The sequence below is a fragment of the Ctenocephalides felis genome, unplaced genomic scaffold, assembly GCF_003426905.1.
Source record: "Ctenocephalides felis isolate EL2017-DRISC unplaced genomic scaffold, ASM342690v1 CF-g0.4_SCAFFOLD_03570, whole genome shotgun sequence".
Taxonomy (NCBI): Eukaryota; Metazoa; Arthropoda; class Insecta; order Siphonaptera; family Pulicidae; genus Ctenocephalides; species Ctenocephalides felis.
The window spans coordinates 5,842,343-5,869,741 of record NW_020539724.1 but is presented as its reverse complement, the minus strand read 5'-3'; the positions used below and the strand labels follow the sequence as shown (position 1 = coordinate 5,869,741).

At 27.5% G+C, this 27,399-nt stretch overlaps 1 protein-coding gene and 1 pseudogene across 1 annotated transcript; both read left to right on the top strand.

The window, feature by feature from the left end:
- Nucleotides 1–7,231: 7,231 nt before the first annotated feature.
- Nucleotides 7,232–11,142, top strand: LOC113383062 (enolase-phosphatase E1-like). The gene is made up of 5 exons (XM_026621313.1): nt 7,232–7,500; nt 8,372–8,673; nt 8,800–9,050; nt 9,191–9,363; nt 9,667–11,142. Exons 1-5 carry the CDS (start codon nt 7,405–7,407, stop codon nt 10,897–10,899), a joined length of 2,055 nt encoding a protein of 684 aa, XP_026477098.1. The 5' UTR covers nt 7,232–7,404; the 3' UTR covers nt 10,900–11,142.
- A 1,207-nt stretch (nt 11,143–12,349) lies between these two features.
- Nucleotides 12,350–27,341, top strand: LOC113383141 (annotated as a pseudogene).
- Nucleotides 27,342–27,399: the final 58 nt, after the last annotated feature.

The following is a 27,399-nucleotide window of genomic DNA, read 5'->3' as shown; positions in this document are numbered from 1 at the left end:
ACTGCTCACATCTTTTTGGGAAATTTACACACGAGGTAATGGGTAATGACATTCATTAAAATTAACAAATTTTGCTAATCTTTTAATCAGACTCAGATAAATGTTTAGATGATTAGGAATAAGAGCGTAAATGGATGTTTGGAACCTAGAACATTATAATTAATTTGGGCATCCTATGTTTATTTAGCTCCAAGATATAAATTACTAATAAAATCATTTACTGCTCACAAAAGGACTTTGTGAATTTTGCATCCGAGGTAATGGCATTCATTAAAATTAACAAATTTTGCTAATCTTTTAATCAGGCTCGGATAAATTGTTAGATGATTAAGAATACGAGCGTAAATGGATGTTTTGAACCTAGAACATTATAATTAATTTGAACATTCTTTGTTTATTTAGCTTCAATTACTGTTAGATATAAATTACTGATAAAATCATTTACTGCTCAGATCTTTGTGAATTTTACATCCGAAGTACTATGACATTCATTAAAATTTGTTATAGATAAGCCTTCAAATACATTTTTAATTTCCCGTAGGGTAAGTTATTGTAATGGACCGAAAATCGAAATTGAAAATTCTTATAACTATTAGAAAATGTTACAGTTTTTATAATAATCTATTTGAGAACATTTGATATTCCTCAAACATTTCGTTACGGTACGGGAAGTTCCAGCAATTTGCCTTAAGGCACGATGTCACCCACTAGTTAGATAATAAGGAACAAAAGCGTAAAAATCTGTTTTAATTATTTTATTATTGCATTATTAAAAAAAACTTCAAAATACTAAAGCACATTTAAAAATATATTTATAAAATTTCTCTAAAAAGCTTGTTATAGCCAATAAAATACAAATTAAAATTTGAATCTAGTACATTAAAAACATTTTATATAAAAATTAAAAATATTTTTTCTAATCTATTATTTTTTAACAATCGAAACCCAATGATATAGAGGCACTTATGTCGATTTCCAAATCTTTTTGCTGATGGTGGTGGTTGTGTTTCGAAATTGGTACTTTTGGTTTTTTCTTCTCTTTCTGAAATGTATAATATTTATTGGATAATAGTATTATTCTAATAAATATATTAATTTTTGAACCACAATTGAATCATATTTTAACATCATGTACTGAAAATTTAAATTGTCATTCAATTTGTTAACTTCTTCTTCTTTAATTTTAATATTATTTTTATAAAAAAAATAATTTCATAGTTATATTTTAATAATTTATAGTCTAATATATAATTGTATTGACTATAATGTTTGAATATTGCAGCAAAATATTAATTTCACATCCATCTATCTCCTTCTTGGAGTCATTTGACCCAAGATGGTAAAAAATCTTGGCGCGTCGAATGACCCACTAATTCGAGAATTGTGGCACCAGTTTTTGAGTGTGTGGCGGGTCTGTTGACATATTAGTTTGGCGACAATTTGCACTTGAATTTTATTATCCACAAATTATGAGGTCTGAACTAAGTTTTTTTTATAAACGAAGACTTTTGTCGTGGAAGGAAATATACTCGTATTGACAGATTTATGGGGATACAGTAGAAGGGATTAGTATAATAATAACATTGAAATAATATAAACATGGACGTTGTGATGAAGTAGATATTATATACAATAATTTTATTGGTGAATAATGTATAAATAAATTAATTTTTACCTTTACAAGGGTATCGATGTCCCTACAATCTCTGAACAATCCACTTTTTGCTCTACATAAAATATCACTTAAATCATCATCACCTTCTTGGACGTAGGTTTTCCAACGCATGTATAATTTAGCAGGGCCATAGCTTGAATAAATAATTAAAATCAGCTATATAATTTAAAGCTATTGTTGCAGCATTTTTAATATATTGTCATCTATTTAGCAGAAAGTTAAATCTCTTTAACTTCTTGAAGAAGAAATTGTTTTTGCTTGAAAAACCAACTAGCTAATTTTATTGTCTCGAAGTTCTAAGCAATTCTGAACCGTTTGTGACCAATATTGGAAAACAGTATGGATGTCTATCACTCATAAACACTCAAAAACAGCTACACCAATTTCAAAAAATTTACCATTAGATAGTAATTTATAAGGACACACGTTGATCAGTTTTGCGAGACAATCGTTGCATCAGAAGGCATTATCAAAATGCCACTCACAACTACTTTTATTTACATTACTTTGGCATTTTATTTGATTTTATTACCTCTTTACCAATTCATAACATCGTGCTCTAAGTAATTTTTGCCAAATGCCATCATATGGGGTGGGCACATGCATTGTCATGGGAAGAGCTGTGGAAACCATTCTGGAAAACAAACATTTGTATAGAACAATAAATAAAGAAAGCCTAATAATTTCTTGTTATCCTAGAACAAATGTTTCCAGACCTTATTGGAATTGAAACAATTCGAATTAAATAAACTATCATCTTCTGCGACTTTCCACAACAGATGTTTTAAAAATGCATGTTAATTCTGACTAATTTATGTATTATTTTAGTAATGCGATCTTGATTTTCTCGTTTTGGTAAAATAATACAGTTGGTTGAATTTTTTCGGATCCTATAAAAATAATTTGGACGAGGATATGTAATTTGATGTTCAGTTCTCTTTAAAGATACGTGGAAGTACTTGCAAAACATTTTGTAAGTAACATTATAAATCTTCAACTTATACAAGAAGCCTTTTATATAAACCTTTATTAGAAACTAAACTAAAAGTAATAATATATAAATTGAATGAATATTTTAATAATATTAGATATGGTGAGGATCATTAATCTGTAAATTATAAATATTCCATCACCATAATTTATGTGAATTAAACCACTATTTAGTTTATGATATATATTGATCTTCACTCTACAAACTTCTTCTCTCATTACACTTGCTAGTCTCTCTTATTATTATGTTACGGGTATTTTTACTCATACCATTGTACCCCCTACCCTAAAGGATCCCGCGTTAAATAGAAAAGCCCTGGTCAAACCTTGACCAAGATATGATTAATTATCTTGGTAAATTAGTTTCATTAAAATATCTCTCCTACCTATATCCTTTACTCTCCCGAAGACTATAATCATAAAATCCATCACAGGCTCTAGCATAAACCCTGGACAGCAAATCCTGGTCATGTATCAATCGGTCATCATTCACATGGTTCGCCTGGACAAGAATCTCGCCGACCCGGAAGGCCACTGCCAGGCAGCAGCCGCACCTCAAACAAGCCGACATTCCTCTGGAGAGGTCTGCACCATTGTCAGGCGAAATATTTAACTTCAGATTCTCAACCGAGGGAAGAATTCGGACGTTGTTGAATAGAGGTTGTTCTAGGTAAAATTAAAAATAATATTTATGAATACTGATGTACTGTATTTATTCATCTGTTTTTGTTCTTACAATATTGATGTAAGTCACTTGGTATCGGATACCCAATAATTGTTTATTTTATTATATATAATTTTATTATATATTTTTATATCTTTTATATTGTCCAATATCAAATATTGAAACAACACTGCATACAAATATAAGAAACGTAAAAATATCTACTTAAAAATCTTTCCTTTTTTTAAATTATACATAAAGATTTCATTTAAATTTAATTTTATCATTATTAAGTTAGTTCAAAAGTGTATTATTCAATTATTTCAAAATCGTTCAAGGATTCCTAATCTAATAAGATTCTGTTTGAATCTTAAAAGAATCTTATCACGACAACGATTCTTATCAGAATACTACAGGCCTGAAAGGTCAAAGAATTCAACTGATAATCCAAGTATTTTTGAAATATAATAATTGAATCTTGTAAGAAATAAAAGAACAATTGCTGATATAATAATTATTATATTAGAACGAATAAGAATATTTTTAAAGTTTTATTGGAAACTGTTGCTCAGTAAGGTTAAAGAATGAAATTCTAAAATAAATTACTAAAATTATCTAAAATTCAGTAATAATCTAAAATTATTACTGAACTAATTACTATAATTAATTAATTACTGGTTTTTGCAAAATTTGAACATATCTGTAAAATAATTAATTGGTCGATACAATTCTAATTACTTATTATAGAAATTAAATACTTATCATTTCTAGTATTTCTTTATAAAAATAGACAAGTTGAATTATTTGTAAAGGAATTTTGAATGCAAACTTTTAGTATAATAATAATAATAAATGGTAGTATGCCAGAAGGCAGGTCCATGGTGGGAGAGCCACCACAACAAATGATTTCCTTGTCCTTCAACCCATTACCACTATTCTCTATCCCCATTTTTTTTATTTCATGTATTTTCCTTTTGAATCTTCTGTTTTCATGCTTCTTATCATGTGGTTCGGCTTTCAGTTCCCTGTATTTTCTCTTCTCGCGTAAGTCGTCAATCGTCTGCATTCTTCTTCTTCCCATTCTTTTTGTTCCTTCTATTTTACCCTCGACATTTTCATTTTAAAAAAAGCATAATATCCTTCATGAATATTTATAAAAAAATTATTTTTAAAATATTTCAATGCTCTACTAAAAGTAACGTGTTTTTCAGCTTAGCCAAGATGGAAAATGGGAATATAAATAATCTTAATGTTTTACTTAACACAAGTGTAATATTTTTCATTATGAATGTTACAAAATATTTGAATGGTTATTACCAAAATTAAAATATTTTAATGTTCTGTTAAAAATAACAATTTTTTCAGATAATAAAAGTATTAACTAAACTTAATGTTTTATAAATTTAATGTATTTTTGAAGAACATTACAATATTGTATTAAAATAATTATTACCATTTTAAAATACATTTAATTAGTAAGTTTTTCTTTAAACATTAGTTACATTTTTCTTTATAATTTTAATATTTAAATAATCATTTCCATTTTCAACATAATACAATATTCTACTAAAAACAGTAAGTTTTTCAGCTCAACCAACAGTCAATAAAAGTGTAAATCTTAATGTTTTGCTTCTTTCAACTAGAAAATTATTTTTTCTTATTTTACAAAATATTCAAGTCGTTGGCCACAACTGATTTAGTTAGATTATAAAATAATCCTTAGGTATAAACAGACCTACCTGAGTTATCGGGTTGGTCTTTGTACGAGTTGACCGTACATACAATTGGTGTTGATTTCGCACATACATCTTGAGGTAGATATGGAGAAGGATAATTGAGGACATTACTTCCCTCTTCTTTAAAATCTCTATTTTCAAGAAAATTGTAACATTTAATATGATGAAATTTATAATTTTCCTTATTTATTTAATTGTGAAACGAGAAATTAATAAATATTATTATTCATATTGACCTTTTAACGTTTCCACATTTAGTGTGCTCATCTTTGCAATATGTAATTTTTAAAAAAGCAATGGAACAAAAAATATGAATAAATAAATACATTTATAAAAATATAAAATAAATACTTAATATATATTTAAAAAAATATGACAAATATAAAAGGATGAAACAAAATTGATCATATTTGACATAAATTATAAAAAAATATTTGTATTTTTGTATGTATATATATATGTATATATATATATATATATATATATATATATATATATCCTCGTGCTTTAAGTTTAGTACCTGCCTTTTATTTACCTGATGAAAATACAATATTTAGTATAACATCTGCTTCCAATATTTGTTTTATATAATTGTGGCAATCAAATTGACCACAATCATACCTTTTTTTGGCTGCTTTTAAGAAATACTATTAGCAGATGTTTCTCATTTGTACATTAAATTTTATTTCTATTTATATATAAATCATTATAGTAATTGAATGAATTCAAAGTAATTGATTTGTGAACCATTGTTTGTCTGAAATAGATTTAATAAAGTGCAAATCAATAATATACTAAAAATTGTATACAATGTGCAAATGTGCTAACAGTAATGTTAATAATCTATATACATATAGAGTTTATAATTTTCTGCAATATATTCAATATTTTTTTTTTATGTTATAAATTTTTATCAGGCCTCTTTTGATACTATTTTGTTTAAATCCATCTCAAATTCAAATTTTTATTATATTTTAATCTATTAAATTTTCACTCCCTAAAGATCCTAAAGTAAAACGTACTAATTAGATCCATAAACAACAGGAATTTATTTGTTTTATTTAAAAATAAGTTTTTTGGTTTTGGTTTTGATTAGAGAAGTTGAAATAATAATAGAATTTATATTCGCAGAACTCTCTTTACGAGAAATGATAGAAATTGTATTTTTGTTTTAAAAAAAAATTAAAGTAAATATATAAATATTTCAAAGTTTATTTATGTAACAACCTTCTTGTGTGGCATTGTGTTCTAAGTAGTATATAGTATTTTTTTAGCCATATTTAAGCAGGGAATGCATCGAATAAAAATAATAAATAAATAATAATATGAATATTCATTTATTAAATTCAATGCCCTCACTTTTAACTTATAGATTTTGTATTGTAATCTGATTGTTAAAACTAGCAGTAATAAAAAAAATTGATGGGGTTTACGTTTTTGGCGATTTTGGTTAAATTTTGTATGACGATACACTTTATAGTCTTAACTAACATAAAATATTATAAATGGTTTAATAATGAAATTTTTATCAAATTTGTTATGTGTTTTCTAACTGGTGATTACAGTTGATGTCCACACTTAAATAAAATTCATTTTTAAAAAACAAAGAAGAATGAAATGTATTAAATAATTTAATAAATAAATTGATTAGATTTTATTACACAATTAATGTTTAAAATTTTTTATTAAATAGTTTAATTTTAATTCTTATTGTCTATGTAGGTATTCCGGTACATGTACCGGAAGATTCATGCAACTTGCCCTAAGGCCAAATGCCACTTACAACTTGTTTATGGATCTAATTAATATGTTATGACTATTTTTTATAAAACAAGTATTAATATCATATCAATGTACTTATTATTAGTAAAATTTATTAATTTATATTAAAATATTGCGATGTTGCCAGATTTAAGATTTGGCAACAGAGGCTTATATTTTTTAGTTTTTTTATTATTCATAAAATGAACAAAGATGTGATAAGGAAATTGTTTTTGCCTTGTATGAACCGATAAGAATTGTTATAAAATGTATAATTTATTTGAAAAGGAATGATCTTTTACAAATCTGGTTTTCGTTTCTACACTAAAAATGATTTCAAATCGTCCGCGCTCTTTAGCGGATGTGGTTCAAGGTGTTGCCACACTGCGCTACGCACAAATTTAGTTATTTTCGCGCTGTTCTAGGGAGGTGTGTTCGCAGAAGATTTGCAATATTTGTTCTCGCCGGTCTTTGTTGACGGGCTCCTTGGTGCTAAACTCTTGCAAAGCTTCTAGTTTTTCTAAATAAACTTTTATTATTTTTAACTTATATTAAGTAGATTTTAAACAGTGATAACAATGGAAACCGCTCAACAATTTGATACTAAAATAACTTCTGCGAAAACTATTTTGCTAGACATCGAAGGCACAACCACCTCGAAAAGCTTTGTTAAGGTAGGTCATAAATCTCATGTTTCATCAAAATATACAAACCCATTGTTTACATTTATTCGAAATAGAGTTAATTGAATGATTTGTGTGATAGTATATATTGGTTTAGACGAAGAGTGAGTGAATTTTGGTAAAAAAAATAGTTCTGTTTGTTTCGGCTTTCTTAATGGTGGACACATGAAAATGCCGCACATCTGTGTTTCTGCAAACCAGTTTTGGATTGAATTGTTGTTCGCTAAAATTGTTGGCAATCGGGTTATATCAAGGGCTAATGAAAATATTCGTTTTTATTTACGAATTTAATAGTTTTAATTGAAAACTTTCATAGTAATTAGTAGGTTTTAGTCTAATTTATTATTTATTCACTTGGAACCTCACAGGCTTATATAAATTTCTTCTTCTACAATTTTATTTTATTCCTTGATCAATACATAATCAATTGTACTGTAAAGGTGATTAGATGCAAAAGATCCTTTGATCTGTATTATATTGTCCCTAATATTTATAATGACTCTTTTGGTCAAAATTACTAGGTATATGCAACAAGGGTAATGTATTATACTACTAAGTTACATTAATAGTAATGAAATGATTCGATTTAGTATTTTTCACCATCACACTAAAAATGATTATCTTTTCATTATCCTTTATTAATATTTTAAAATTATTCTTTCTGTAATGTAAGTAAATATCAAACTTTATCATGCTTGAACACTTACGAGACTATTGTTTTACTGTATAAAAGAAATAATGTTTATTTTAAAATGCATTCTGTATCAAAGGTAGATGAATTTATGATGGTTTACTTTGGATCGTCTACCAAGTCCAACGACTTGTTCTATTTAATATAAATCTAATATCAACTTCTCTGCAGGACACTTTGTTCCCTTATGCCTCGGACAATGTACAATCCTTCCTAACATCTAACTGGGAGTCTGCAGATGTTAAATCTGCAGTATCTGCATTGAGAGAACTAGCTGTTAAAGATAAATCAGAATCAGTTGAAGGCTGTGTTGAGATAATTGAAGAAGATGATAGCAACCGTGAGGCTGTTATCAAATCAGTTGTTGATAATGTAAAATGGCAAATCAGCCTTGATCGTAAGACTGGAGCTCTTAAGACATTGCAGGGACTCATCTGGGAGAAGGGGTACAAAGATGGTACCATTAAGGGACAGTAAGTATTTTTTCAATCTTAACTTATAAAAATGTATATAATATAATGTTTCTTTAGAGACAATTAAAAATTTATACATTTGACCATGTTACTGGTAAATTACACATGTTACCCATTTAATTTTAGTGTCTATGATGATGTTCCTGAAGCTCTAACAAGCTGGTCAGCCTCAGGTCACCAACTCTATATTTACTCAAGCGGAAGTGTAGCTGCCCAAAAACTCTTGTTTGGCAACACAGAAAAAGGCGATTTGTTGGACAAGATCTCAGGTCATTTTGATACCTCTGTTGGCGGTAAACAAGAAGTGGACAGCTACAAAAACATCAGCAAAGAAATTGGCTGTGATCAAATTCTTTTCTTGACTGATATCGTAAATGGTAAATAATATTTCCAATCATTTTTAATTTCTGCAACTACTTTAAATAAAATTATGTGGTATGAATACATTATAAGATAGTATTTCCTACCAATCTGAGAGTATATGAATACATATTTAGTATGTGAATTTATTTTGTAGAAGCAAATGCTGCTTTAGAAGCTGGTATGGCTGCTGTTCTAGTTCAGCGTGATTCTGAGACTTCATTTACCGATGAAGATAGAGAAAAGCATACCATAATTAAATCATTCTCAGAATTACCTTTAGAAGCAATTAGCGCTAAAAGAAAATCAGATGATAAAGATGAGGAAGAGGTATGTTCGTAAAGTCATAATTTGTAACAAAATGAAATTTATTTGGTAGTTGCTATAGTTATTTGAAGTAGATAATATATTTTCTGTAGTAGTTGTTAATGTATTTCAAATTATCCAAAATACACACACAAAAATTCTTTAGCATTTTTAATTATTATTACAAACTAAAAAATATTCAAAAAAGAAAGTGTTGCTTTAAATTCAATTTCAGTTTATCAATGGTATTTTTTAAAGTCATTATAAAATGTATTATTATAAAACTTTGAGCATTTTTTGTGAATAATCTGATATTATAATTTATAGCATCCTGCAAAACTTGCCAAAATTGAACAAGATGAGGTAGCCACTACAACTGCAGAAGAGAAATCAGTAGAAGTTACCGAATCAGCTGAGAAATCAAATGAAGTGTCTGAAACTTCAGAAAAATCTGTTGAGGTTGTTGATTCTGCTGAAAAGTCAAATGAAGTACTCACTTCTTCATCTGCAGAAGAGGTTGTAAAAGATACTGAAACACCAATGGACACTGATGTAGAAATGACTGAAGTACCAGCAGTAAGTGCTGAAACCACAACAGAATCATCAGACAAAGTTGAACCAACTGTGGAAACTGCTGAAAGTACTACTACACAGGTTGAAAAAGTTGAAACTACCACTGATGTGGAGAAGACTGAAACTGAAGTTGAAATGACCACCGATGTGGAGAAGACTGAAAAAACTGAGACTGAACCAGAGAAGGCTGAAGTTGAACAAATAAAACCAGAGACTGAAACTGAGAAACCACAAGAGACTGAAAAACCAGAAGAGGAGCAAAAGCCTGAAGAGACCAAAACAGAAACCAATGAAGTTGAACCTATGGAAGTTGATTCAGGTAAGAAGACTGAATCGGAAGAAGTTGTCTCTGCCAAGGCTAGTGAAGAAACTGTTAAAGTAGAGGAACCATGTGATAGTACTGATGCAAAAACTTCTGATGTTGTCAAAGAAAGTGAAGAATCTGCTGTCGTAGCCACAACAGAAACTGAAACAGTTGCTGTGACCACAACAGATGTAACCAAAGAGAATGGTGAGGAGACTGATGATAAAACAAATTCAGAAATAGATTCAACGAAACCTGAAACTGTTGTCATTGAAGAAAATGAGGCTGAAAACAAAGTTGAAGCAAACGGTACTGCGGAAGTAAAAGAAGCAGAAGTATCTGAAGTGAGTTCTGAAAAGGTTCAAGCTGATGTTAATGTAACTTCTAGTGATGCCAAACCCAGTGATGAAAATGACCACACTTTAAAAGAATCCAATGGGGTTGAAACAAATGGTACTAATGGATTGAAATCCAAAATTGAGGGAAATGGTGATGTCGTAGAATCTAGCACCAATGGAGCTGATTCAGATAAAGAGAATGATAAAGAAGCAGAAGTCAATGGTGATAATGTCACAAATGGATCCACAAATGGCGTAAGTGATGAGGCTGTGCAGGAAGTGAAAGTGAAGAAATTGCCAGCTGATTCAAGTCCTGCCCCTGCCCCTGTGGAAGAAGCTGCCTAATTATTTGAAGGTGGTCAATTTCAAACACTTAAAAAGTATTTGATTCTTTTTAAGTTGCTATTTGTATATATTTGAAGACGGATGTTGATAAAGATGCATTCCCTAATTTGGGGATTCATTGTTTATTGAAGTACATGTTATCATTATTCGTTCATTTTAATTTAGTTAGGTTTTTAATATGTAATTACATTGCCGATCATTTTAGTAGTGGTGCCAAAATCAAGTTTACACATTTATTTATTCCAATTTTCTAGATAGGCTTCCATATACCATAAGAAATCCATCCTTCAATATTTCATCACATTGACAAATTAGTATTTATTGCAAAAGACTGATTGGTAAATAAGTTTTTAAAATTTTGATACTCATGTTATTTTAAGGTTTATAAATTAATTCGGTGATACAATTTTTATGTAATATCTAATACAATAAATTTAGAATATGTACTTATCGAACTGCCTATTTTTCATATTTTCTACTTTAGAAGTCATTTACTCATACATTTCAATATGTGGTGTAGGCCTAGGACTTTAAGCATACTGATATAATCAATGTTATATGGTATAAGTATACGAATACTCAATTAGTGTTGTAGATAACTCTTTTTTACTCTAGCTTAGGAATTTACATATTTTGTAATTAAATTAACATGAACCATCAAGTCCTGCCTTGAAGTATATTTTACCAAATGTCCCAGTACAATATTTTTATCACGAAAATTTTATGATTTTTTTTATTTATTTCTAATTTTGGTTTTAATGGTTTTAAACCATATCACATTCCACTGTTCCTATGAAAGTATTTAAAATAGGATTATTTTTTCTGATTTAGGATGTTTATTAACATACATTTTTGAATAAATAATACAAAATCACATTTTGTTTTATTAATATATAAGAACTTAGTTTAAGCAGCTTATAAATTGTTAAACTTAAATGTGATGATAATATGAAGCCTATTCTAAAAATGAATATCTATAATATTTAAGTATGTGTGTAATGTTTTATAAAAAATTAGAAGCTTCTAAAATTGTAACAATACAAATTTGAAACTTTGATGAACATATTCAAAACATTAATGAACTTAATATTCAGTAAGTTCTTCAAGTAAGTATTATAAAGAAATGGCCAAGCCGATCATAGCCAAAAACTAATCAACCTAAGTCCTTATCCTTTATTGTTGAATTTAATAAATATCAATTGCAATCGCTTATTCTTATTAAATTAAAATGACCCTACTATGAAGAAGTTCATCATTACATTGACAAGAGTGTTTGCTTCGCAAAATTATATTCAATAATGAAATAGATTCTGGGTAGATTGTAGACATGTTAATTTATTATTGTGTATTTTTTATTAGCCATTTTTAATATTTGAATTTTAAAATAACAGTTTTCCTGCAAATAATCGTTATCGATAAGGTTATCGATACCGCCCGTGACAAGTTTGTGCAACAATAAGAAATTCAAGATGGTGGCATTGCAGAAATGACTATTTCTTTGAAAAGTTTCAATCATTTACCATGTGTTTATGGTTTTATTTATTGAGAGGTCCGATTAATTAGATCGGCATTTAGTCTTTCTTTAAGTTATATATAGTTTTATAAATTTTTACTGCAATGTCACATATCAATCAGCATAATTCTGGTCTTCTGTGAATATATTGGGCAATTTTTTGACACGAATCCTATGCTAGTAATTGACAACTATTGATTGTGATTAAAGTGTCATAGATTCTAATAATAAACTCAAATGAAATTAATATTTAGCTTATAATGAAAACAATGTTGTGGTGTGAATTTGGATAGAATAAAATCTGATTAGGTAAGATGCATACTATCACAAATAGTTTGAATATATATTTTTAAATCATGGCCTAATTTATAGCAATTAATTTGATACCTTCAATTGATACTCTAATCTATACATTATAAAATCTGTATAATATAATTATAATCCTAAACACTTCTTCATATACATAATTAATATTTTAGCTGTCATTTTTATATTTCCTTTATCATCTTGCTATATATTTGAATATATATTATTTAAAACTAAATTGATGCTATTTTAATAGATTTTCTCAAAATATGCTGCACTATAAATAGCCTAGAATATCTAAAAATTCAGAGCAACCTGTTTTGTTTTCGAAACATGTTCGACCCACAAATTAAAACATTTCTGAAGCTTACTTGATATTCAAATATCAGTTTTGCTTTTGTGTTTGACATATAATGCTCTAGTGTAAGAATTCTTTATAAGAATAAATTTATAAATAAAATACAATTAATGTATAGATATTAGCGATAATTTATTGAGTTGCTTCAAGTTTGACTTTACCGCACCTCTAAATTAATTTGTGGGTCTAAAATTCTTTATATTCTGAAGTATTCTTCTTATAATCTATTTATAATACAATATTGTATTATATTATATTTAAAAATTCAATTAATTATTTAGCCAATTATGTACCAATTTAAAATTTGCCAACTTATATGCTAGTTTTTAATGTTATTCTTTTAGTATTTTATATATATATATATATATATATATATATTAGGGTGGTCCTTAAAATGGTCATTTTCGAATTTCCTTGCTCCCAGGGGCTCAAATGGTTCCAAATTGATAAAAAACAATTCTCTGAAAGTTTTAGCTCTTAATATTAACGTTTAGATAGAGCGCAATTCAATCAAAGTTTTGTATGGAAATAGCATGGAAAAATTTTCAAAAATTGTAAAAATGTTTTTTAGATGTAACTTAGCGAACAAATGAATTAATAAAACTCATTCATTTGTCGCTAAGTTATACCTAACACATTTTTTTTAAATTTTCAAAATTTTTTCCATGCTCTTTCCATACAAACTTTGATTGAATTGCGCTCTATCTAAACGTTAATATTAAGAGCTAAAACTTTCAGAGAATTGTTTTTTATCTATTTGGAACCATTTGAGCCCCTGGGAGCAAGGAAATTCGAAAATGACCATTTTAAGGACCACCCTAATATATATATATATATATATATATATATATATATATATATATATACTCGTATATATACATGTATTCATATCCTACAACATACTAATATATTAATTTATCTCTAGGATTTAGTCCAACATCTTAAAACTTGAAAAAATGGATTTGAGTGGTGTAGGAGGAGGTAGAAGGCGTACTGTGCCACGATGTTCTGCAGAAGATCAAGCTTTAGATCAAATTGCTAAAGAGGTAAGATTTATATTGAAACTTATATCTACTTGGAAAAGATCATTTCTTTGACGTTCCTTGGGTGTAACAGTCTTTCGAAAAAGCTAAAGTTTGAATAAACCATTACTTTCTGCAGAATTGCTTATTATAATTGTAAAAGTTTTGAAACACTATTTTGTATCTTAAAAAAATTGATATCAGTCAATGTTTTAGTAATTAGTAATTGTTTTTAGTAATGGTCTTATTTTTCTGGAGATAGAAATCTGCACAATAATACACAATAGTTGGATTTAAAATAATATTCTTAAAATTATATCTTTGAGTTAGATTTCTAGAATTCCTTTGAGTTAGATTTCTAGAATTTGATTGAAAGATATATCAGTTACATCAATTGGGACTTCTTTATTTCAAGTCTAAAAGAATAATAAATTCCTATTTAAAATAAAAAATCTTCCTGATGAAACTCTTAATAATTGGATCTCAATTTATATATTATTATGGGCAGATTATATTCTTCAATTACAACCTCGAGTTGTTTTGTGGCACTGTTTTGATTCGATTGAAATATATATTAATTGCATCAATTGGCAATTTTTATATCAAAATTTAAATCATATTACACTTGTATCTAATAAAAACCTTTTTTGATGCAACTCTCAATAATTCGAATTCACTTTACATTGTATGTGCTGTTGAATTTAAAATTATGATCTTAAATTACATACTCGAGTTTCATTTCTGGCATTGTTTTGAATTGAATTTCATTTTATTGAATTTAATCAATTTGATATCAATTCCGAATACTACAATACAATAAACTAAATAATATAATTATAGATTTATTAAATTTCTTTTAAAAAGACTTACACATAGTCATTATATTCTTAGCAAAACATTCTCGAGATGTTTTATGGCACTCTTTTGAATTGGATTGAAATATATATTAGTTGCATCAACTTTTTATATCAAAATTTAAATCATAATACATTTGTATTTAATAAAAATCCTTTTTGATGCAACTATTTATAATTGGAATTCACTTTACATTGTATGTGCTGTTGAATTTAAAATTATGATCTTAAATTACATACTCGAGTTTCATTTCTGGCATTGTTTTGAATTTGATTGAATTCAATCAATTGGATATCAATTCCAAATACTACAATACAATAAACTGAATATTATAATTATAAATTTAATAAATCTCTTTTAAAAAGACTTACACATAGTCATTATATTTTTAACAAAACATTCTCGAGATGTTTTGTGGCTCTGTTTTGAATTTGATTGAAATATATATTAGTTGCATCAACTTTTTATATCAAAATTTAAATCATAATACATTTGTATTTAATAAAACTATTTTTGATGCAACTCTTAATAATTTGAATTCACTTTACACTCTATGTGCAGATGGTTTTAAAATTATGCTCTTAAATTACATGCTCGAGTTTTATTTCTGGCATTGTTTTGAATTTGATTGAATTCAATCAATTGAACATCAATTCTGAATACTACAATACAATAAACTGAATATTATAATTATAAATTAAACTTAAACATAGCCAAATATGTGGCTTTTTAAGATGTTGAGAAAAGATGGTTTAACACCTAATAATTGGAACTCAACTTCAATATTATTAGGTGAATTAATAATTGGATTTCATCTTAGTAGGTATTCATTGCCTGTGTGTGTTCCTTTGTAAATAAATCAACAAAATTTATATTATTTCAATAATATCTATATCATGATATAGAATATTTTATAACATGAAACTTTTGAAACCATGATTTTCATTATTAAATTTTCTGTGTTTGTTCTGTGATTGTAATTGTAACTATAATAGGACTATTTTTGAATTCCACAAAAATGAGTTCTCTAGTAAATTTTTTATAAAGAAAGTAGTAGCTTTTCTAATTTAGTATTTGTCACAGAAGGTCAAACAAATAAACTCAAATCCCAAAAGAATTTGCTACTTTGTATGTTCGCGCGGATATTCGAGTAACGTTATAATACGCTTTTTGAATTATAATTAGTTCGGTGTTTTTTATTTAAATTTAAATGTATACGTCAGGTAGAAAAATAGTTTGAAAATAGTTATATATAAAGTTAAAGCAGTAAACTAAGTAATATTTTTTAAATTTATGGTTACTTTTATTTATTTAATTATGCTAATCTATCCTTTCTACTCTTAAACACAAGCATTCATAAATATAATATATATGAGACTAAAATATTTGAATTATTAGAACAACATTTAATTATAACTAAATAAAATATAGTTCAAATTATGCACACAATCTTATATTATTTACTGTATTGATTATATATATACACAAATTCCAAACATATCAAATTGCTTAAGATTTATTACCAACTAAATTTATATACAATAACAAATGCGCACACAATTTAAATTTGGATATGAGTTATATTTTTAATGAGGTCTTATTATATTATATTTAATTAGGATAAACATATGTTTAACAATAAAATATTTTATTGTTATGGATGCAAATAAAATTAGTAAGAGTCCACTATCGTGGTTTTGAATAAATACTATACTGTATTGTTTTTCAAAGAAAAATTACTTATTCAGTAGAGCAATTTATATCAATAACGGTTCGATGTTCTATATTTATTGGTGTATTGGATTTCAGTCATTTTGCAATTTTGGGCATTATAAATATTCAGTTTTACAAACGTATTTATTTGAATAATTTAAAGCACTACACATATTTTATTAGTGACGTTACTGTCGACATTCTTTATGGAAATATAGGTAAATAAAGACTTTGAAATTCCCAAAAAGTTTATTGTGATCATCTTACTAATTTATTTTTCGCATCAAGCCGATAATGAATATTTAATATATTAGCTATATATTATATTATTATAATATATAGCCGAATGGCGAATATTAATAATAAAATATTTTTTTTAGTTTTGTTTTGAATAATAATAATTGCTTTCATAGCTAAGATTCGTAATTTCATAAATTTCTTATTATTTTATGTACTATATTTTAATTTTTTTATTATTTAGATTAATTTTAAGTTTTTTCAACAATGCTTTTAAAGTTTTGAACAACGATTGTTTGTTATTATTGGACCTGATATATTTTTTGTTATTTAAAGTAAGATGTTACAATTTTTTTTTAGTTTTAAATAGAATTAATTGAATGTTCAAATGAGTTTAATGAATGAATTTAAATTATTAGTCATTTTGAATATAATCTTCTAATGCTTTTTTTAAGATTTTTGCTGGTCTTTGAATTTTGTCTTTAGCTCATTTTGGCAATATTTTGATTATTAAAAATAATTATTTGTTTTCTCTGCATTTATTTAAATAATGTAAAACGGTAATAATCAAATGAATTAATTGATTCAATAGTCACTCTTTTAGTATTTGTTTCAAAACTTTTGCTTTCACTTTATCACATAGATTTTGCCTTTGAATCATTTATGGCAATATTTTGATTATTAATGAAATTTTTTTTTTTATTTTGATTAAAAAATAATTTTTCTGTATTTATTAAAATAATGTTAGACTATAATATTCAAATAAATTGATAAATTTCAATGTCACTTTATAGCAAAGCTAGAAAATAATCTTTTAGTATGTTTTTTAATACTTCTGTTTCCACTTTATTACATAGATTTCGCCTTTGACTCATTGATAACAATGTTTTAATGATTAACATTTTGATCTTGATTAAAAAAAATATTTTTCTATATTTATTAAAATAATGTTAAAGTGTAATATTCAAATGAATTAACAAATTTCAGAGTCACCTTACAGCAAAGCTAGAAAATAATCTTTTAATATGTCTTTTAAATGTTCTGCTTTCACTTTATAATGAATATTTAGTCTTTGGCTCATTTATGAATCTTTGACTCGGCAAGTACACGAACACTACCTATGTGAGAAGATATTTTGGGCGTTGCAACAAGAACAAATATTTTTCCTTGATCTTGAACATGCACTTCCTACTGTCGAAATTTCCTTGAAGGGATTGGTTCAGTCTTAAACGTAAATTCAGAGGAGTTTGAAGTAAAGATAACCAATAAAGTATTGAAAACCAATAAAATATTAAGTGAAATCTAAACTCTAAAATTGAGTGATTGTAATAAAAAAGCGTCAATTGACTGTAGTAAGAGCAGTGTATAAACTTTTATGAGGATTCTAGTTACACATACAAATAGTTTATCATTTTAAACAAGAGGGTTTGAGACATAAACCAAACTAAATTTCTTTCAATATATACAAGTTTATATTATTATAAAAATAATTGGAAGACAGTTTTCTTATTATTACCATGATTACCATTGAAACTTCAGGGATACGTCGCTTTGGTCTATTATTGTTTTCTTTGTTACCGAAATTGTTTCATATTAGAAAAGCCCAGAAGACTATTAAAAAAATGTTAAATTTTGGTCAAATTCGTAGACGCTCATCTTTGTCAGATTGTTTGCATCCCCAACGTGTGGGGATGATTAGAAATTTGGCAGTCAAAGGAGCTTGGAGTAGTGTATGTATGAATTTAATAAATAAATAATAAATCTAGTTTTTTTCCAAAAATTATTAATTAAGCATTTCTGAAAGAATGAATATGTGTACGTGGATGATATCATAGTAGAATGAATGAATATTTGTACGTGTGATGGAAAGTAGTAAAATTTTGATGTCGAAATGTATGAATAAAATTTTGGAGGTCTTTATTTATACATCTTATTGGTTGTGTATTTTCATATTTATACCCCCCATATATTTACTTAAAAATATTAATTTAATCAGTAAATATTTCAAAACTTATGTTTGTAGAGTGTTTATGAAGTAACACTGATAATTACATTTCGAAGTGCCTACAAGATATTGTTTTATTTAATAAATTTGGTCTAAAAATGAAACATTCAATCATAAGTATTATAATAATCATATATTCCACATACAAATACTATTCAATGATAAGATTTGACTAAATATCGTTATTGGGGAGCCATACCCAACAAAATCATAACTCTAATTATACTATTATTGTTTATCATAGGTTATTAATATAATATTAATATTAATACCTTGATTTACGAAATACTTGTAACAAATTGGTCAAAAAGCTTTTCAATTCATGTGGTATAGAATATAGTAAAGGGTTGTAATTTTTACTAAAGAACATTGATTGAATCAATTTTTATGTTGACCTTCTGCAACTATTCTATTCTTGTTGAACATTTAATCATTTATTGAATTAATATTTATTTTGATCTTCTATAACTAATTTTTCTGGTTACTTACATGCTTTTCCACTTTAGATAAAATATGTCATATTCCAACACTATCTTTAATATTACATAATTTGAGTCTCTATCTTGTTTTTCATTGTCTGAATACAAAACTTTTAATAATATCACATTATATATAAAATAATTATTAAAAGCACGTTTTGGTGTTGTAGTTACTATAAAGTTTTTGTATTTTTCTTACACAGATCTGTGGATCATAATTCTTTGAATATATAGAATAAATAATTTTACTCAACCCATGATGAATCACATGAAAAAAGTGACTCATGGAACATGTATGGTTAAATTATTTTGTACATGGACGCAGAAATAATAAATTGTTATCTTATCACAATGGCATGAGATACAAAAATGCAGAAATGATAATACTACTGTGTCAATTTGAAATATATACCAATTTTATTAGGTTTGATCAGATTCAAAATGTGTTTTTGAGGAAAAATTCTTTGAGTTTATAAATATCTTTCGGTTTAATAGTGTGTTTTGTGTATCTGAAGTAAGTAATAACATTGAATGCTATTTTTAGTTTATCAGAAATTAAATAAAAATGTAGTTAAATCGTACAAGATGTTAGTGTTGTAGGTAGCATTATTATTTGTAAAGAGCGCTGATGGTTCGTGGAAATTTCATGTACTTGTAAATTGAATAGATAATATATATTTATTTTTACATAACACATAAATTTGGAAAACATGTCAATGTCAACATTTTAAATATAGAGCGAGATGTCTAGCTTTTTTACAATTTACTTTTGCCATTCAAAAATGAAAGTCTTCTTTTACAAAGGGGTGTGTTAAAAAAGTGTGTTCATGAAAAATATGTTTATACTTATTCCTAGAGTCCAAAACAAGATTTTATTTCCCATTTACTAGTTTTGAATTAGGTCATGGAACTTGTTAAAATGAAATATATATTATAAGCTTCAGATAAGAAAATAAGGGGCAGTTTTTGAATTCATAGGGGTGATTTGAGTTCGATGCCCCCGACATGTGCTGACTACTAGGGTGAATTCTTTTTCTGTTCAGTTAAAAGTCACATATGGATGTATTTTTGTATTTCTTGATATCCTTGCAATATAATACTTTGGCAAAAATTAAATGGCAAATCAATAAATGGCTAATATAATCTGAAGGGCAAATAAAAAATAAATAAATATATTACAGATCATCTTTTTGCGTTTTAAATGCACTTATTAATCTATATACTTTTTCTGGAACTATTATTTAGTATTGTTATGACTTTTTTTTTTTGTGTTTCTTAACATTGCGGGTATTTATGTCTTTTCTATAAAATTACTTTGAAATAGAACAAATAAGATCATCAAATAGATTTTATGTAAATAATTAAGAAGGCATAAGATTTGATATTACTTAGCTATTTAGGTTTCTTCGTGTTTATCCCAACTATTAACTTAAAAGTCATAATTTGCTCTTTCCTTTAATAATACTTATCTATTTATTTAAATTTATTTCTTTGAAAGATAGTGTTTTATAGTTTATTAGCATTTACTCAATAATTTATGTATGTATTTTTAATTGCATATATAATTAAAAAATAATAAGATTTATTCTTGTCGAAGTAACAATTTTAATGTTCTTATTCGTTTTCGAATTTCTTGAATAATGTTTAAAAGAGCAAAAATCTTTCAAAGTCTTCTCGAACTAGTTAGCATAAATAGTCATAAGTTTCATTATTAATAACTAGAAGACCGACAGACGTTGTCCTGTACTTATGTTTACAACAAAAGTTCAATTTTTTTAATAACCTATACTGTTATTTACCAATTAGTTAAAAATTATGTTTTTTACACTACAGTCTATACCGAAATGTATATACATCCACCCATATGGATCTTAAATGTACAATTGCTTTAAATAAAATGATTGCTTTTTTGAAAAACATTATAAAACATCTTTTTCTTATAATTAGTTCTTTTATCGATATCCGACATTATTTTGAATAAAAAATGAAATTACACCACTGAGAGGAATGTTATCCCCCCGGGAAATGGCAAAGGAGTCTAAATTATTTTCACTTTTGAACTTGAGAGTAAGATGAACCTAATTTCAAAAATTCATACAAATTGGAGCATAGTAAAAAAATTCCGACCCAAAACGCTCCATTGACTTGAGTAAATATTCCGTATCCGATGGCAAAAATATGAAAATAATAAATATTAAAATATGAAATAATATTGTATGTGAAAAAGAAAAGGGATGTTTTTAGGGGTTTTCCGGCAATTGGATCCTTGGACTTCAATGAACATTTTTAAAAAATAAATGGCCAAATCGGTTCAGGTGTTGTTGAGTTATGCGCTTACTAACACATTTTACGATTCATTTTTATATATGATATAATAATTATTAATAATATTATTATACATTATTAATAATATATATGAAAGGGATCGTTCAAGTATTACGTAAGCAGATTTATTACAATTATTTACCCCCCCCCTCCCCTTTGTCAGCAAAAGTAAGCAAATTTCTTACCGAAAATAAGCAAAATAAGCAAATTAGTAACCCCCCCCGTCTCCCTATAGTGCTTACGTAATACTTGAACGGCCCCAAAGATTGTGTTTTAATTTACTAGCAACCAGTCAATATTTGAGAAGAAATAAGATTTATTCTTACAGTCTTTGGGTATCAATTACAATAGTATCCCATACACTTAAGGTAACAAAAATATTTTTTATGATCCAGCAATCTAGATTCCTTTATGTTTACACGAATTATTCTATTACCCAAGTCGCATATTCCTTTAACACTGTATTTTAATTTATTATCACCGAATCCATTATTATTCTAAAACAGCTGCTTTATTCATGATCTACCCTTATTTTATTTCAGGCCGAAGCCAGGCTAGCGGCACGGAGGCAGGCGCGCGTCGAAGCAAGGGAGATCCGAATGAGGGAGTTGGAAAAGGCCCAAAGGGACCAAGATGAAACTGCTGATCGAGCCTATGATATGCAGTCAGCTAGCGGTAATAATTGATTGATTTTATTTTATAAAAGGATTGTTGAGATGAATAACATCAAAATGAACTAAGTTATTTTATTCTGCATCTTTCGTCCGAACAACGTTTTTTGGTATCTTTTACCATGTAGCTTGTAATATATAGTCTCCATAAGTCTTCCCAACTTATACCATGTATATGTTGTATTGGCTCCACAAGACTCGTCAATATAATACATATAGAGATGCGCTTATCATATCCGAAGCTGGATCGGTTAGGATTTGACTCCGCTTCAGAGAGGAGATATATCCACTCAACAACTCCACAACTCCGACAACTTTGAAACATAATACTTGACACAAATGTGTTCTCTAGTGTGTTGTTAATATATCTAAGGATTTATTAAGACTTTGGAAATAGTTTACAAATAGTTCCAACATTTTTGTTCATTTTATTATAATAATCACTATTTTGTGCATTTCAATATGTGCATACAAATCTTAAATTGACAAAAAACTTGAGGATCAAATTCAATTTTGTAATTATTTTTGAAGAGAAAATATAGAATTCTTTGCATATGTTTATTTTTATATAAAAATAATGCAGTGAACCTTATATATGAAATAAGAACAAATCTTTGTGTATAATATTTTTCACAAAATAATAATACCTTACATTCTTTTATTATTTTCTTTTCGATAATTATACATCAGTTAGTTCGGTTAGCATACTATTACTTTTACACAATTATGAAATCATAATTGTGTAAAAGTTATAATATAATACTAAATATTTTTACCTGGTTGTATACCATTGAAAGAGCTCATTTACGGACAAACATTATCGTATACAGAATATAGAATGCAAATTAGCATTATTTTGAGACATTATATACCTGGAAAGTCCTAGAACTGGCTGTTAGACGAGAAAAAGACCACTTCTTTCGACCCAAATCTTTGTATTAGTAAAAAATCTCAAGCAAATATCTGCATGTTAACAGATTTAGTACTAATTTAGGGAAGTCGGATATGACAAATCCTGTGAGACAACTCCACTCGGATTTGCTCCGAGAAATAAGTTGTATCGGAGTGATAACTCCGGAGTGAGTTATCCATCTCTAATATGAATACAATCTTCTCCTTTCCCACATGTTGTTGACCACAACTACAACATAATAGAATAATTGAATTAAAAACAATAAAAAATACGATGGATATGTTGTATTAGTTCAGTCATTATAGTAAGTTTACCTCGTAAGTCTGTAAATACTTGTATATTGACACCTAAAAGTTGTCTCAAAACCTACATATGTTACGTACACTTTACCATATGTAGGTTTTGAGACAACTTTTAGGTGTCAATGTACAAGTATTGACAGACTTACAGCTGGGTGTTTCAAATTCCGAGATTTTTACCTAATTTAAGCTTAAATGACTTGGCTACATTGACTCGTCAATCCCCAATGTAATATATATAATTCATTATAAACTCCTCTTTCTATATTCAGGATTACCTTAATCAAATGCAACTGATTTAAAACTATTCTTCAATAAACAACTCTTTCAACTCCAATCTTATAAGAATCTTATACTTGCACTTTTTTACTAACAACCAAACTACAACGATCTCTACCAGTAATATTATATAATATGTCTTGTCTTTTAATTGTTCTGTTCTGTTGCCATAGCAAAGTATTATTAGCCGTTAAATTTAATATACTTTTATTAAAGTTAATACAATATACTTTTAATTATCAGTTTATTAAACCTTTGTCATCCATAGACGACATAAAATGTTCGTTAAAATGAAGATTTATCACCAGTTAAATTATTATTATTTATTTATTACAATGTTTAGTCATTTGGAAGTGTAATTTTTAATTTTTAAATACATTTTTATTGATAATGATTGGAAAATCTTGGGGGGCTCGCTAGCTTGTACAGCAGTTTCACTCCTGTGAAATATATTCTCGCAGCAAAATGGTTAATAATAAATAATTAATCTGTTTATTCCACTATTCTATAAGTCTGAGATTATTTTTTGTGGCTTTTGGGATGTTTCTTCAATTAGAAAATCTCGTTATTTTTGTAAACTTGTTGGTTCTTCTCGGATCAGTTAATAATATCAATTTTTACTCAAGTATTTAAGTTTTATTATAACTTTAACTATTCGTATTCCATTTGCTTTATTTTATAAAATGTATATATTTGTAGTATTATTAGAATTGACGATTATATGTCTTCTTCTCCCTAGATCCTATTTTACGAAGCACTAGATCAATAAACTCTTCAATTAATAAATCACATGGCAACTCATTATCATCAAGAAGGAGTTCAGAAGATAGTTTAGAAGATGGTCAAAGGTAAAATGAAAATTTGCCAAGGAATTGAATTAATGTAAGATAATTATTGATCATTTTTTATTATAGAGATGCTTGGCAGAATTGCGAAGTGTTGAAGATAGATTTCGAAAAGCAATGATTGCCAATGCACAGCTTGATAATGATAAAGCTGCAGCAAGTTATCAATTGCAACTTCATAAGGATAGGCTTGAAGACTTGGAGGAAGCCCATTCACAACTACAGGTATTCAATTATACACTATTTATACTTCTATTCGTATTCCATTTGCTTTATTTTATAAAATGTTATATTTGTAGTATTATTAGAATTGACGATTATATGTCTTCTTCTCCCTAGATCCTATTTTACGAAGCACTAGATCAATAAACTCTTCAATTAATAAATCACATGGCAACTCATTATCATCAAGAAGGAGTTCAGAAGATAGTTTAGAAGATGGTCAAAGGAATAAAATGAAAATTTGCCAAGGAATTGAATTAATGTAAGATAATTATTGATCATTTTTTATTATAGAGATGCTTGGCAAGAATTGCGAAGTGTTGAAGATAGATTTCGAAAAGCAATGATTGCCAATGCACAGCTTGATAATGATAAAGCTGCAGCAAGTTATCAATTGCAACTTCATAAGGATAGGCTTGAAGACTTGGAGGAAGCCCATTCACAACTACAGGTATTCAATTATACACTATTTATACTTTACTATAATGAAAATTAGTATTAATCTTTTCTTCTTTTAGCGTGAGCACAAAGAAAATGGTCGAGAATGCGAACAACTGCGAAGATCTGTAACACAGCTAAGGAAGAGCTTTCCTTGACCAGAGGCCAGTTGGAAGAACGTGATGAACTTATAGCAGAGCAAGGGTTGGTCATTGTGGGTGGTGAATGTGATGATGAAAACAAGGAAATCACCAAAAGAACTTTAGTCACCAAAGAAGGCGCCGCACTGCTGGCTGGAGCTGGCGAAGGATCTCTTGGTAAATATACCTATTTTATAAATTCTTGCATTGATGATCGAAGTTTTGCTTAATGATCGTAAATTTCACCTCAAGACTTCCGATTACGGAATTTTGCTGAAGAAAGAAAGAGCATGCAACAAGAAATCCAAAACCTGCAACAAGAACTGCATAATGCTAGATCTTCCGGAAAACGCGGTATTTCCAATGGACCGTTGGGCGAATTTGATGATATTGAAAGTGTTCAAAGTAAGCATCCCTTCACTTTTAGATTTGTTTTGATTTTTTACATCCGTGACTGGTATTTCTTTAATATTGTTTCCAGGAGAAGCAAATAAACAATTGTCTGAGATGAGATTCAAGCTGCAAAAATCGGAACAGGAGACTAGTTCTTTACAAGCTGTTGTTGCTAGATTAGAATCTCAGGTTGTTAGATATAAAAGTGCTGCGGAGGCATCTGAAAAATCAGAAGAAGCACTTAAAACGGATCGAAGGAAACTACAAAGAGAGGTAAAATTAGATAGTATATTTAAAATTTATATAAAATTATTTAAATCAGTTAATTTAAACTGGTGATCGTAAAAAAATATAAATCACTTTATTATATTAATGAATTTTGATATTCTTAGCATCGTGAAGCACAAGCAAGAGTTGAAGTCTCTGGAATATGGATTTACAGACTATTAAAAATAACTAACAAATATAATTTATAATAATATAAAAACATAAATGAAACATCCTTTTTTTATTTAGCACATATAAATATATTTAATTTAATCATGTCCATTATGTAAGTGCAAATCTTGCGAAGTGCTGGAATATCAAAAAAATTTAATGATTTAACTCCTGAAATATTTATTCTCACTCACATATACTTTAAAAACATATATACAAAATTAAAAACTTGATGGATTTCAAAACTTAGCAATTACATGGATGGATCAGGAATATTAATGTTTCCAAAAAAAAATCCAATATTCTTAAAGATGTATTTACAAGACCTTAATTCTGGTCTCCCCGGTATTTTAATAGCCCACACTTATATGCATGCATTTTAATACATATGTGCATTAGTTCAAATGAAACATTTAACATCTAAAATGTGAATTAGAAACATTAGAATAATGCGCCCATCACAAATAGCACCTTATAATTAATAAAGTTATTTAAAAAACAAGAATTAGAGACTTTGGCAATTTATACATTAACCATGCGATAAGAAATATAGCATTAAATTGGACGTATCAATTACCAAATCCAGTAACAAAAAAAATCCATCCGTAAGTCCTTCCTAAATCCCAGGATCCAGTTACTGACAAGAAGAGATGATTATAATTATCTCAGGGTGAAGCCCTTGAAACAAAGGTCTGAACATCCTTGCAATCCTGTATCATTCCTATCTATGAATTTTTCAAAGATCCTGCACACATCCTTATAATTCCAAAAGTATCCACAAATCCAAATGAAAAATCCTTTTGTAAATGTGTAATTTTAGTGTTCCATTTATTATTTTATAATCCATACTTTTCCATAATCCAGATTTGTCCTCCGCAAATATGTTGGAAAACAAAAAATGGCATTTGTTAATAAGTTTAAAATATAAAACATTTAGGATAATGATCTTATTTCTGGTATAAAGGATGATGCTACCTATGGAACTATTTAATAACAAATTATGAAACTAATAGAAGCATTATATTCTAAAACACTAAAAGCAAAAAATA